This window comes from Artemia sp. Qi Xiang Cuo, chromosome 16 (assembly GCF_049724085.1).
Source record: "Artemia sp. Qi Xiang Cuo chromosome 16, ASM4972408v1, whole genome shotgun sequence".
Lineage (NCBI taxonomy): Eukaryota > Metazoa > Arthropoda > Branchiopoda > Anostraca > Artemiidae > Artemia > Artemia sp. Qi Xiang Cuo.
Window position 1 is genome coordinate 47405659 of NC_142809.1, and position 13314 is coordinate 47418972.

General features: G+C 35.9%; 1 protein-coding gene across 1 annotated transcript; it reads right to left on the reverse strand.

The window, feature by feature from the left end:
- Window positions 1–3302: 3302 nt before the first annotated feature.
- LOC148942991 (uncharacterized) lies at window positions 3303–11448 on the reverse strand. Its single transcript, XM_089102417.1, has 2 exons — window positions 11365–11448; window positions 3303–3821 (listed from the first exon to the last, which is right to left on the reverse strand). The coding sequence occupies exon 2, from the start codon at window positions 3783–3785 to the stop codon at window positions 3303–3305; it is 483 nt and encodes a 160-aa protein (XP_088958543.1). The 5' UTR covers window positions 3786–3821; window positions 11365–11448.
- Between the last annotated feature and the right edge of the window lie 1866 nt (window positions 11449–13314).

Below are 13314 nucleotides of genomic sequence, written 5' to 3' on the forward strand. Positions count from 1 at the left end.
ACAACCATATATGCCCACAGGGCATAACTAACACCGCTTGCCCCCGGGCCCTGGGGGTTTTGTCGACCCCAGAGTTTTCGTTATATGATCTTTAAACTTTTTTCAGAAAATGGATATCTCGAAGTTCTTATGGGCTTGAGGAAAAAAGAACGTGGAGGGGGGGGGCTATTTGCCCTCCGATCTCTTTTGACTCTTAAAAGTGAACAAGAAATTTCAATTTCCATTGAAATGAACCCTCTTTCAATTTTCTACATATCCCTCTTTGAAGTTTCTAAATCTCTTCCATAAGAACCATGTATGCCCCCCGGGTATTACTTCCAACACCTATCCCCAGGCTCTGGGAGGTTGTGTCAACACCAGAGTTTTTGTTATTTGATCTTTGAACTATTTTTAACAAAATGGGTATCTCAAAATTTTTATCGGATGCATTTGGGAAAAATAGGTATTAGGGTACGGGGCTGATTACCCTCTATCTCTTTTGACTCTTATAAAAGGAACTAGAACTTTCAATTTCCAATCATATGAGCACTCTCTGAAGTTTAAACGAGAAGTGCTTTCATAAGAACCATATAGGCCCCCAGTGCATAACTTACCACGCCTGGTCCTTGGCCCTCGGGGGTTGTGTCGACACCGGAATTTTTGTTATCTTATCTTTGAATTATTTTTATCAAAACGGCTATCTCAAAATTTTTATCATATGCAGTTGGGAAAAGATGAGCGTAGGGGGAGATAGTGGAGTGGGGGGGGGGACTTAACACAAACAGAGATTATTACGTATACGAGGGTGGTTACTCTTCCAAAACACCACACTTTTTACGCTAAAGTTGAATTATGTTAATTCTTTAAGAAGAGCTTATTAAAATCTATGTTTGCTTAAATAGAACAAGAAGAAGCTTTTTTTTAAAAATACTAAAACACTTCAGAGCAAAGAGCGAGGTGTTGTGGAGGACTAAACCCCCTCACATACGTAATGGATTCTGTTCGTTTTAAGTTTTAATATTGTTCCTTACTGTCAGTTGAAAAAACTATTTTTTTATTTAATTATAGTAAGCTTGATAACTACCTTGGTGCTTATGAACTCTGGGATGTGCGGGTCAAACCTGTTTGTCGGAAGGCGAGGAATGACGACTTTTGATGTAAATAAAGCACAGCAAATACCACAGATTGTTACTACAGAGATCGCCTCCCCTCTACTGAGATTGCAATAAGTGTGACGTTTAATATACAAGCTTAAACCAAACTTAATTTCTTGCATTTAAGTTATGATTATGAAATTAAGTTCATTTAAATCCAAGAAAGACGTCTGATCCATTCATAGTTAATTCTAAGACTTCTTAAAGATATTTTTCTTTTAAATAAACAGTTTCTTAATTTTTGTTCCTATTATTACTTAGATGTTTTTATCACTCTAAAAAGCACCGGTCTCTAATGGGAAATGAATATTTTTCTCAATACTTGTCATAGAATCTAACGTATTATTTGAAAGGTTTATAAAGGTTTTTGATAGCGATGAGATTGTAGGGTCTCCCCCCCCCCTAACCGGCCCTCGGCGCCGCCCTGTCGCTGAGAATGGCTTTTACCTGTCCTACCTTCGAAACAAAGATATCTTTGACATAAAGAGATGGCCGCAAAAAACTTTCTGTAAAGAAATAGATGGCTGATATGTTTGTCTTGGACTGCAGGATTTCAATTTCATCAATAATAATAAGGAAATCAATAATAATAATAAAGATTTCAATATTGCATTGATAGTAAAGAATCTTTACAGGAAGCCCATTTTTGTAGACAACTATAATAACTTGGAATTTTAAGTGAGGGGGGTGATAATTGTTGAAAAACACTAAATAAAGAGTTAAAGCAGATGTTCTACTAAGGTATATATGCTTATCGGACAAATTAACACATTCAAGAACTTACAAGACAAATAAATTTCCCTGATTTCACTTTTGTATTTTCTTAATACCCAGTTGGGTATACGTTAATTAATATAATGAAGATATTAGAAATTTTACTTTCACTATCCTTTAAATAATCCTTTGAAATGTGAGAAATATTTTAAGAAAAAGAGGGAAAACTTTGACCCAAACATGTGTGTTTTTAAACCCAAACGCTTCAATTCTTATGTATCTTAATGCATTTTCCTCAAAAAATTTAATAAAAAAGGAAAGGGGTTCTTGAACAGTTTTTTGAGGATAGAAGATATTTTGATCGATGGGATGATAAATTTAAAGAAAGTAACTTAGTCGCTATTGGTATGCTTGCGGATCCTTTAAAATAAGCCTCAAACTTCTGGAATTTCTGACACTTTATTTTCAAGAATTTAACTGTTTTGATGTTCAAAAAAGAAATATCCATTGTGTATTTTAAATGTTGACGGAATACTTAAGAACCTTTTACAATAGGCTGAAATTTTCTGGAATTTCTACGAATTTGATTTCCAAAAATTGTTACTATTTAAGAAAAGGCAACAACTCGATTTCACTTATTTCTGGGATGTTTAAGCATCCTTTAAAAAGAACTTAAAACTAGAGGACCTTTTATGAATCCGTTTTCCAAGAACTTAGATTTCTCATGTTCGAGAAAAGAAACGCTCAAAGCTATGCTAGACTTTACTTTTTTCTGAAAATAAAACACTTCTATAAATCATTTTTAAATTTAGGATTAACTACATGTCAACTTAATCAGCTCAAATCCAATTAATATCAATTTTCCAAGCTGCTAGATTTTGTTTTATTTATTATCTTCCAAACCAGTATCAAATTAGAGGATATAGACATCCATGCTAAACTTTTGTTTGCGAGTAGAATAAACCTTTCAACACAACCATGTAAAATAAACCTACTATTAAATCAGAAAATTAGAGAAAGTCACTATTTCCGTTATTTCTATACCAGCATCCATGTTTACCAATGCAGGCAATGGAGAAATGGAAAGGAGCATGGCCTGGATGTTTACATGCTCTGCAATTAATTAGTCCATACACACAACTTGACGCAGCAATGGTATTTGTCATTGTGTTGCATTTGATAACATATTCTAGCGTTTTTTGAAACATGCTGAAAACCTCAAAAATTCTGACTCAAAGGTACAGACTTAACCATGCTAAGAGCATCAGTTGCTGAAAATTTTCGTGGGTATATCATTCCCAGGATTTCTGTAGCGGTAAAAGTTCTTTCCTCAGGGTTCCAGCTAACCCGATCACATAAACAGTACAAAAATGAATTCCAGCTCTTAAAATCATGTCCAATCAGAAAGTCCAACACATTTCTGAAAGGGACGAAAATTTTGGGTATTAAATTCTGCTAAAAAATCTGGGCCTTTTCTCCTCTAAAGATTGCTATTGCAAGCTCTTTTAAGACTAACTGCAAGAAGATCAGACAGTTGTAGGTGGTGAAAATGTCCTTAAGTATGTCTATCTCTTTTTCTTTGAAATATTTATCAAACACTAGTTCTGCCATTGCTTCCTTGATTCCAATAAAGTTGTATTTTTCAACAATGTATGTAAATTCTTCCTTTTCAATTTCTCCCTTGTAAATTCTCCCTTCCTCATAATAATCAGTAATAGCTTTCTTAGTGGTAAAGTCAACATCATTTGCCGCAACAAAGTTTGTTTCATTCTCTAACATTGCAGAATCAAACATTGCTCTGAATACCTCGCTTGTTGCAATTAAAACCAGCTTTTTTACCATGATCTCGCGATTGTTACATTGGATTGTAACCGTCGGACTATTCTCTGACCTTAAATTGGTCAAAACTGTTGTAATTGTTGATATTTTGTTGTTCATTTTGCTTTTGGAACGGAAGTCAGGTATTCTCTGTATCTGAAACAAAAATTGTAAAGGATTAATATTTTTAATGTTTACAGGTAAACCCAACAAAGCCCAAAAGTGGATTGGTGTGACGAGGGTGAATGGTGTAACTCTGTAAGCTCAGGTGGAGTCGATCCAGCTCTATATGGGTACCTGGGTAAATCTGGGGGAGGAAAACAGGAAGTGTGTGCAAAACCCCAGTATGGTTGAAGGGCCAAGAAATGGAGATCAGCACCGCCGGTAGGTACTGTAAAGTCCAATTCCGTATTCTTTACCTTTTATCAACAAAGCAACGCAAAACAAGAAGAAATACATGGAGGAAAAATACCTGTAACAGGTAAGGAAAGAGTTAAAAAGAGATGGGTGGGACATTTTGATATTGTGCTAAACCGTAAAAAAGTTGCAGGAAATAATATAAAAAAGATGAAAAAGTTTGTGACAATTTTGAATCTAAGGATGATTTATTTTGCACAGAACAATTAGAGACAGTACTTAAAAGATTGAAAAAAGGGAAGTGCTTAGTGATTTTAGAAAAAAATGAATTAAACTGTTCTATAAGACTATTTTGAACAGAATAGCTATCTTAAAATTTCTATTTGATGCATTTCGGGACAATACGACGTGTGTGTGAGGGGGGGGGAGGGGTAGCTGCCCTCCGATCACTTTGACTCTTAAAAACAGCACTGGAGTGTCTGAGTACCAACCCAATGAGCCCCTTCCAAAATTTATCTGACCACGCTTTCTATAAGAACCTTATATGTTCACAGTGCATAACCCACAACCCGTGCCCTGAGGGCTGAGGGATTTTTTACCCTAAAAACATAATTTCCAGACCTTTCCGATACGATGAACAAAATGGCTACTTCACAATTTTGATTCTAAGTGTTAGGGGAAACGATGGGCATGAGGGGCATCTGACCTCCGATCACTTTCAAATAATAAAAAATGATCTAGTCCTCTCAATTTCCAATCGAATGAGCCCTTTTCGAAGACTCTATGACAAAATTTTCTATAAGAACCTTATATGCCCCAAGGACATAATTTAGGACCCTTGTCCTAAGGGCTATGAGGGGAGGGTTGTCATCCTCAAAGACACAATTTCCAGACCTTTGAACTGCATTGAACAAATCGGCCATATCAAAATATTGATCAGAAAAGTTTAAGGAAAATGATGGGCATGAGGCGGAGGTGAGTCTTCCTCCGGTTACTTTCGACTATTAAAAAGGACTATAGCCCTTTCAAATTACAATCAAATGACCGCGTTATTGAAGTTTTTACGACAAAGCTTTCTATAAAACCAGTATATGCCCCCCAGGGCATAACTTACAATCTTAGCTCTGAGGGCTGTGAGGGGGAGTTGTCATACTTAAAAATATAATTTCCGGACCCATGAACTAAGTACAAAAAAATGGTTCTATCAAAATGTAGGTTGAAAAGGTTTGGAGAAATAATTGGTGTGGGGGGGGGGGAATTCACCCTTCGATTACCTTTGACTATCAATAAGGGTACTAGTCCTCTCAATTCCCAATTGAAAGAGCCTTTCTGAAGTTTCTACGACACAGCTTTCTGTTAAAACCTTATATACCCCCAGGGCATAATCTACAACCCGTACCCTGAGGGCTGTGGGGGGGGGGGTGTCATCCTTAAAGACCTAACTTCTTTAACTCTAAAAAAAAAGGGTTATCTCACAATTTTGATTGGATGTGTTTGGGGAAATGGTGGGCGTCAGAGGGGGGTTAGTTGCCCTCCAATCACTTTCTACTATTAAAAAAGGGCACTAGCCCTTTTATTTCCAATCGAATGAGCCCTTTTTGAAGCTTCTACGACAACGCATTCTATAAAAACTTATGTACCCCGAGGGCATAGCTTACAACCCTTGCCCTGAGGGGTGTGGGGGGGGAGGGGTTATCATCCACAAATTCCAAATTTACAAAACTTTAAACTAGATTGAAAAAAATGGATATCTCAAAATTTTAATTGTATATTTTGGGGCAATAGTGGGCATGAGAGGAAGGTTACTTCCTCTCCAATCACTTTTTACTATTCAGAAGGGCACTAACCGTTTCAATTTTAAATCGAATTATCCCTTTTGGAAGTTTTTACGACAATGCTTTCAATAAAAACCTTACATACCCCCAGGGCATATATTACAACCCTTGCCCTGAGGGATTTGGGGGTTTCGTCATGCTCATATACCTAGTTTCCATAACTTTCCGCTATGTTGATCAAAATGGCTGTCTCAAAATTATGATTCGATATGTTTGGGAAAATGGTGGGCGTGAGAGAGTGGTTAGCTGCCCTCCAATCACTTTCGACTATCAAAAAGAGCACTAACCCTTTCAATTTCCAATCAAATGAGCTGTTTTTGAAGTTTCTACGACAACTTAATTTTCATTTTCTATCTAATTATGCTTGAATAATGTTTGGGTTTTAAGCAGCTTTCAATATAAGTTTGAGTTTTCCTATTTTGTTAAGACTACTATATATCAGCTGTTTCTCTGCCGTCCAAAAAGGAATTGCTAGCTAATAATTGTAGTAACAGATGAATTTCCGCTAGGTAACGAAGAACTATTAGTCACAGACTGTTAATGATTTTCTTTAATGCCTACCTCACACAAATGGGAAAAACTGACAGTTTTCACAAAAACCATTGGTTTTTGTGAAGGCACGACAAGATTTCAAAGGTCAAAGGCTTGACCTTTGTTCTAGAGAGAACAAAGGTCAAAATTTATGCAGATGATATGTAATCGAGAGGGTTTTTCTTTAGGTTTTCCAAAATCCGTGAGCACGGACATCGGCAAGGGGGGCAAGGGGGGCCATGGCCCCGCCCCGCCTGTAAATTTGGGACTACAAAGTAATTATAAGGAAACCAAAGAAAAGAGAGCAGAATAGGGAAAAACCATGAAAAAAATGTTTGTTGTCCCAGTGTTGGCTGCCTGCCGAAAGATTTTTACCCATAATAAGGAAAATATAAGTTCTAATTTGTGACTAAGTAACCCCTAACCAGTTTTCCACAAACATTTTTTCTATATGATTTGGTTGAAGCAGAAAAAAAAAAAAAAAAAAAAAGTCTTCATAGTAATGAATGGTAAGTAAATAACGATCCTTGTCAATAACGAAAGCATAAGAGTCTAACTATTGATAACATTCAGTCAAAGAAACAGCTTTTTATGGTGATCTTAAATATGTATTTGTTTATAAGTAATTAGTGCAGTTATTAGAACACAAGAAAGTTCGTATAAATATAGAAAACTCAAGGAAAACAACTTAATAAGGGCAATTTCGGTAAGAATATGCCGTCAACTTTTGCTTGCATTGCAATAGTACCCATGAGTGATATATGAAGCCAATATAATCAGAAATGTTTTCCCTGAACGGAATGCTAAGAATTTCTTTATTTTCCCCTTGAACGGATAAGTTTTTTGTGTTTTATTATGATTTTTTTTGTTTCTAGGAGTGATTGTATTTATGTATTTGTCACTTTGAAAAAGATTTAATTTTTTACAGTTATGAAGTATAAAAATGTCAAATATACTGGTTCTTGGCATTCAAAATTTAATTAAAAATGATGAATTAAAATTTTTTATTTGATCTTAGCATTAAAACATAAACGAGCAGAAATTATTAGGTATATGAGGGGGGTTCCCCCCTCCTCAACTCCTCGCTCTTGAAGCTACAGTTTTTCGGCACTTTAAAAAAAGTTACTTATTGTTCTGATTAAACGAACCTTGTGTTTTAGGAATCGTTTTTAAAGAATCGGGACAAAGTTTAACTTGAGCGCAAAGAGCAAGATGTTGAAGAGGGGGCAACCCCCCTCATATGCGTAATAATTTCTGTTCGTTTTAACGTTTAATATTGCTCCTTAGTTTCAGTTGAAGAAACTTGTTTGGTTTTTTTTCTGATCGTTTTTTAAATAATGCCAGGATACCTGGCCTCCATGGAAAAATCCCCCTCCGGATAAAAATATCGTCTGGACAAATCAATCCCGGTGAAATCTTACACGGGAACATTACCCTTAATACCTCCACGCATAAAATTGAAACGGTAAAGAGAATAAAAGACATAAAGAAATTTCGGATATTAATTCTGGCAAATTCACCCAGTGTAAAATTTCTTCTGAAAATTTCATCCCCTGGAAACCATCCTCTCCATTGAAAATTCTCCCAGCAGAAAATTTGTCCTTCCCTACCCACTCGAAAAATGTATGCATACTTCCCAATAACAAATAAAAAAGGGGGTTTTATAAATTTAAAGCGTTTCCCCAGGGACTGTGGGGGGTCTTTTTATCTGCTTGGGCTTTTCAACTATACTGGATGAAAAAAGCTATCTCAAAATTTTGATCGGACGCTTTTGGAAAAAAAGGACATCGGAGGGGGCCTAGTTGCCCAGCAATTTTTGGTCACTTAAAAAGGGCACAAGAACTTTTCATTTCCATTAGAATGAACCCAATCCCGACGTCCTAGGCCTACTGGGTCGATACGATCACCCCTGGGGAAAAAACAAAAACAAAAAGCAAATAAGAACCCATCCGTGATTTTTCTTCTGGTAAAAATTACAAAATTCTACATTTTTGCAGATATGAGCTTGAAACTTCAATAGTAGAGTTCATTAATACACTGAATCTAATGGTGTGATTTTCACTAAAATTATATTACTTCAACGGGGTCTTTCCTCCTTTTTCCGAGAATCAGAAAAAAATTTTCAAGCTCGTAGCTTTTGATGGGTAGGACCAAACTTAATGAAACTAATATATTTGGAATCAGCATAATAAGCCAATTCTTTTGATATATCTATTGGTATCAAAATCTGTTTTTTAGAGTTTTGGTTACTATTGAGCCAGGTCGCTGTAAGTAAGTTAAAGTTCATTTCCACGAACTGTTCGATTACCCATCAAAATCCAAACAGTATTACCAAAAGTATTGTATTCATAAATCTTAGTTTCATAAAATGTAATTAAACAAATAGAAAAGGTTTCTAACTAAAGTAAGGAGCAAGTTTCAAATCTGTTCCTTGCTTTCAGTTGAAAAGCTAATTTTTTATTTAATTTCTGATTGTTTTCCAAATCATACCTAGGGCTTACCTACTTAGAACTTAGTTCCTCCTGAGCCGTTGGTGGCGCATAGGGTGTCGACAAAGCCTCTCCACTCGTCCCGAAGCACTGCTGCAGCGTTGACATCTTCCCATGAAGGTATTAACGAGGTCTCAGCCGTCCTCAGATCTCGATCTTCTTCTGCCGCCTGGTTTCCAGTCGAACGCTCTGCGAGGAAGGCGGCCTTCTTCCATGCGGAGTATATGGCCTAAATATGACCACCTCTTCTTCCTCAGAACAGCAGTAATGAGAGGCTGTCCCATTCTATTCCGTATTTCGAAGTTACTGACTCTCTGTTGCCAACTTATGTTTAAAATTCTCCTCAGGCACATATTTTCAAATGCAAGAATTCTCTTTTCAAGCTGCTGATTCATTTTCCAGCACTCACCGGCATAGAGGAGTGTGGAGAGCACATTGCTACTGAGGAGACGTAGCTTCAGCCGCAAGAAATATTTGCTACTTCTCCAAATGGGCTTAAGTCTATGGAAAGCTCCAGTTGACAGACCAATTCTGCGTTTAATATCGGTCATTATTTCACCATCACAATCGATCCAGCTACCCAGGTATTTGAAGTCCTTCACCTTTTCTAGACTTGTATTCCTGTGATGCAGAACAAAAGGTGAGCTTGTGATTGATATGGTCTTCGTTTTTTCAAAATTTTTGGTTAGCCTGAAATTTTTATGCATTTTATTTAATTACGTCAAGTAGCTGCTGCAACCTCTTTTTTTTTTTTTTTTTTTTTAAATCCCACCTCCTCTCCTCTCAGTGACGACAAATTTTAAATTAAAAATAAATATAATTTTGAATTTAGACATCACCTACTCTTTTTTTTATTAAATAGTAGCCGAACTGGACACAATTCAAGTCACCATATACTACCAAAAACCTCTATTTAGCGGTTTAAAAACCGATGCAACCTCTATTTAGAATCTTCTAGCAAGACTAAGTCATCTACGAAATCTAAATCACAGAGCTGCTTGCTGCTTACTGTTACGCCATATCCAGAGTTTCGTCTTAATATGATAACCATTATAATTACAAAAAGAAATGGGGAAAGTACGCATCCCTGACGCTCACCAGACATTATCTTGAAAAATCTGATTGTGCCATTCTTGGTCTTAACGCAGAACTTGATCTCTTCGTATAGAGATATAATACCCAGGCCTAACCTAAATATAATTTGAGGTACCAGTCCCTTAAATCAGTGGTCAATTGCTTTTAAAATATGTAAATCAATAATTGTAAGGTGATTAGTACCGTTCTACGTTTAAATTTGAAATTTAAACTTCGGATAAAATTTGAATATACCTAAAGAATTGGCGATGAATAGTAATTTTGGTGAAAAGTCCTTGTCAATATTACTACTAAAGAATTTTGGTTGGATGAAAAGGGGGATTATTGTTTTCTATGGATGGAAATTCTATGAGACTTTGGATATTTTACATAACTGAAGCCATCACAACCTCTACAATAGGATTTTCTTATCGACAAATACAATGCATTTTTTTTTAAATACATTGAAGTACTTCAGATAAATAGAAAAAGAAAAATACTACCATTGAAAATTGCTGAAAACTAAGTTCCTAGCAGTATTTTTACTCCAAAAAAATTTTATGGCGGGGCTGACAATGACCTGCCTTGCTTTTTCCACCTCTGTGCTGGTAGATATGGGAGTATAACATATTAGCTATATAGGGAAATATTTTAATTACTTCCTTCTCTCCCCTTCCTCTTTCAACATTTATCTGAAGCCTCATGAAGAGTAAGCAGTTTGTCCATTAAAATGTACTTTTGTAGGAATCTACCCTCCCCCCACCAAAACAATGACTCACACTCCCCCCCCCTCATTATAGCTGATACACAATTATAGATCACCAAACGTAGCATAATTTAATTACAAAGAAAGTGAATCAACTTGGTTGATACCAGTACTGCCACCGAGTGGCATTACTTCTTTTGCAACTGGGACGCCTAAAATATAGTTATTGATACTTATAAATTAATTAGCTTCTCAGGATTTTAAATTGATTGCAATCCCGTCCTCTTCGGGGTAAAGTTTTAGTTTGGTGCCCTAAGCCCCCTAAACTGTCACCAAAGCACCACTGCTACTTTAGCGTCTGCCTCCCCCCCCTGACCAGTTTTCTGCCGGTGCCCTTGTGCGGGGGAATTCCACATAATAAATCAAATCAAATTGTTGTTGGTGACAATTGCAAGAAAATTTGAAGTATAATATTCTAAAACATCTTTTGCGCTATAAGCATCGACAGAGAATCTATAAGATAAGAAGCATTAATCCCCCCCCCCAAAAAAAATAAATAAACACCAATAAAGCATAACGTGCCTCTTTTCTCTATATACAATATTCCTAAATCGAAAAGGTGATCTGCATGCCCTTATACATTCCACAAATCAAAAATCAGATTTCACAGGAACAATTAAAAAAAATAGGCAAAAAAAAAATCATACAATTCATAACTGTTAATAATCCTTCCAGCTAGCAAATTTTTATTTCGATTTCTTGCCAAAATCTTCAGATATAGGTTAGCCAGGTGAGTCATCCCGATTTATTTCCATGTTTATATGCATTTAGTTTTCACCCAACAAGTATGTCTCTGAGAATCGTTTTTAATAAACATTTCTGTTGCCAAGAACTGACGGATAATTTTCAGGTAACAATGTTAGGTGGCATTGAGCGGCAGAAAAAGCCTATAATGTATTAAATGTATTAATGTATATATTAAATGTACTAAACATAGTTTAAAAAACAAAATCTTGAAAGGTTTATCAACGACATATTACCTGGTCAGTCTCCTCGAAACTGTATATAAACTACTTGACGAGTCAGATACCTGGCTCAATCTCCTTTTAATTGACCTCCAAAAGGTTTTTGATCGTGTTAGTCATGACTTTTCAGTAGAGTCAAGTTGTTAAGTACAAAAATGTTTATTCTGATTTACTCTCTATTTCTTGCAGAGTTCCCCAGGGTACGCTTTTAGGTCCTTTTTTGGTAATGATTATCGATCTTGCTAATGAATCAGCCAATCGATTGAAGTCTAAAGATGATATGTCACTGCTCGAAAAATGCAGAAGAAATATTAAGACCAGTGAGACCTAATATTATGACCATTAGTTTTCTTAAACCGAAGCTATTGTTTACAATGTGTCAAAAGCCATTGTGTCCAATACCTAATGAAATAATCATTGGCAGCGTAATCGCGCTGCCTAAGTAAAGAACGATGTTGGCACAATGTATTATTTATTATTTTTTTTTTTCCTTTAAACCAGGGCACTTCGTATCGAAGGTGTTGTCGTAGAAAGTTCCAAAAGAGTTCATTCGAGTGGAAATTTGAATGGCTTGTGCCCTTTTTAATAGTCGAAAGTGATTGGAGGGCAACTAACCCCCCTCTTACGCCCATCTTTTCCCGAAACACATCCAATCAAAACTTTGAGATAGCCATTTTTTCCAACGTAGTTGAAAGTTCTGGAAATTAGATCTTTGATGATAACAATCCCCCCTCCCCCCACAGCCCTAAGGGTAAGGGTTGTAAGTTATGCCCTAGAGGGATATAAGGTTTTTAGAAAGTGTTGTCATAGAAACATAAAAAAGGACTCACTCGATTGGAAATTGAAATGGCTAATGCCCTTTTTAATAGTAGAAAGCGATTGGAAGGCAACTTACACCCCTTATATGCCCACCATTTCCCAAAACACATCCAGTCAAAATTTTGAGATAGGCATTTTGTTTAGCGCAGTTAAAAGGTCCGGGAATTATATCTTTTAGTTTGACACTTCCCCAACAGTCTTCAGGGCAAAGATTGTAAGTAATGCCCTGGGGGCATATAATATTTTTATTGAAAGTTTCGTCGTAGTAACTTCAAAAAGGGCTTATTTGATTGGAAATTCAAAGGGATAGTGCCCTTTTTAATAGTTGAAAGTGATAATTTGCACTTTACTGAAAAAATATAAATGATTGTGCATTGTCAGTTTAATATACATAAACTGATATTTAGTAATCAAAATGTTAATATTATTTGATTTATTAAAGTTATAAAAGTAAAAACATATATATTTTTTCAGTAAAGTGCAAATTATGTTCTGGCCTTGGGAAGACATAGGGGTTTTGAGCCCTACTCATGTTAATTTCTGCCGTTTTGAGTTTGACTCGGTTATTTATTGGAATTCCTGTTCGTTTTGAGTTTCATTTATATAACGATGCTGATTAGTGGTGGTTTCATGCTTGGTAGATTATTTGACTTGATTTTTGCTCGTTTTTGGTTTAATGGAGTTCTTTACTTTTCTTTGAAAATATTTTGTGGAAAAAGTTTATTTAAATAATAACAAGTAAATGAAAATCGTAATGTATCATGATAATGTGGCAGTTTGTTTGTTTCATTTTTATATGACAGGCCAGTTGGG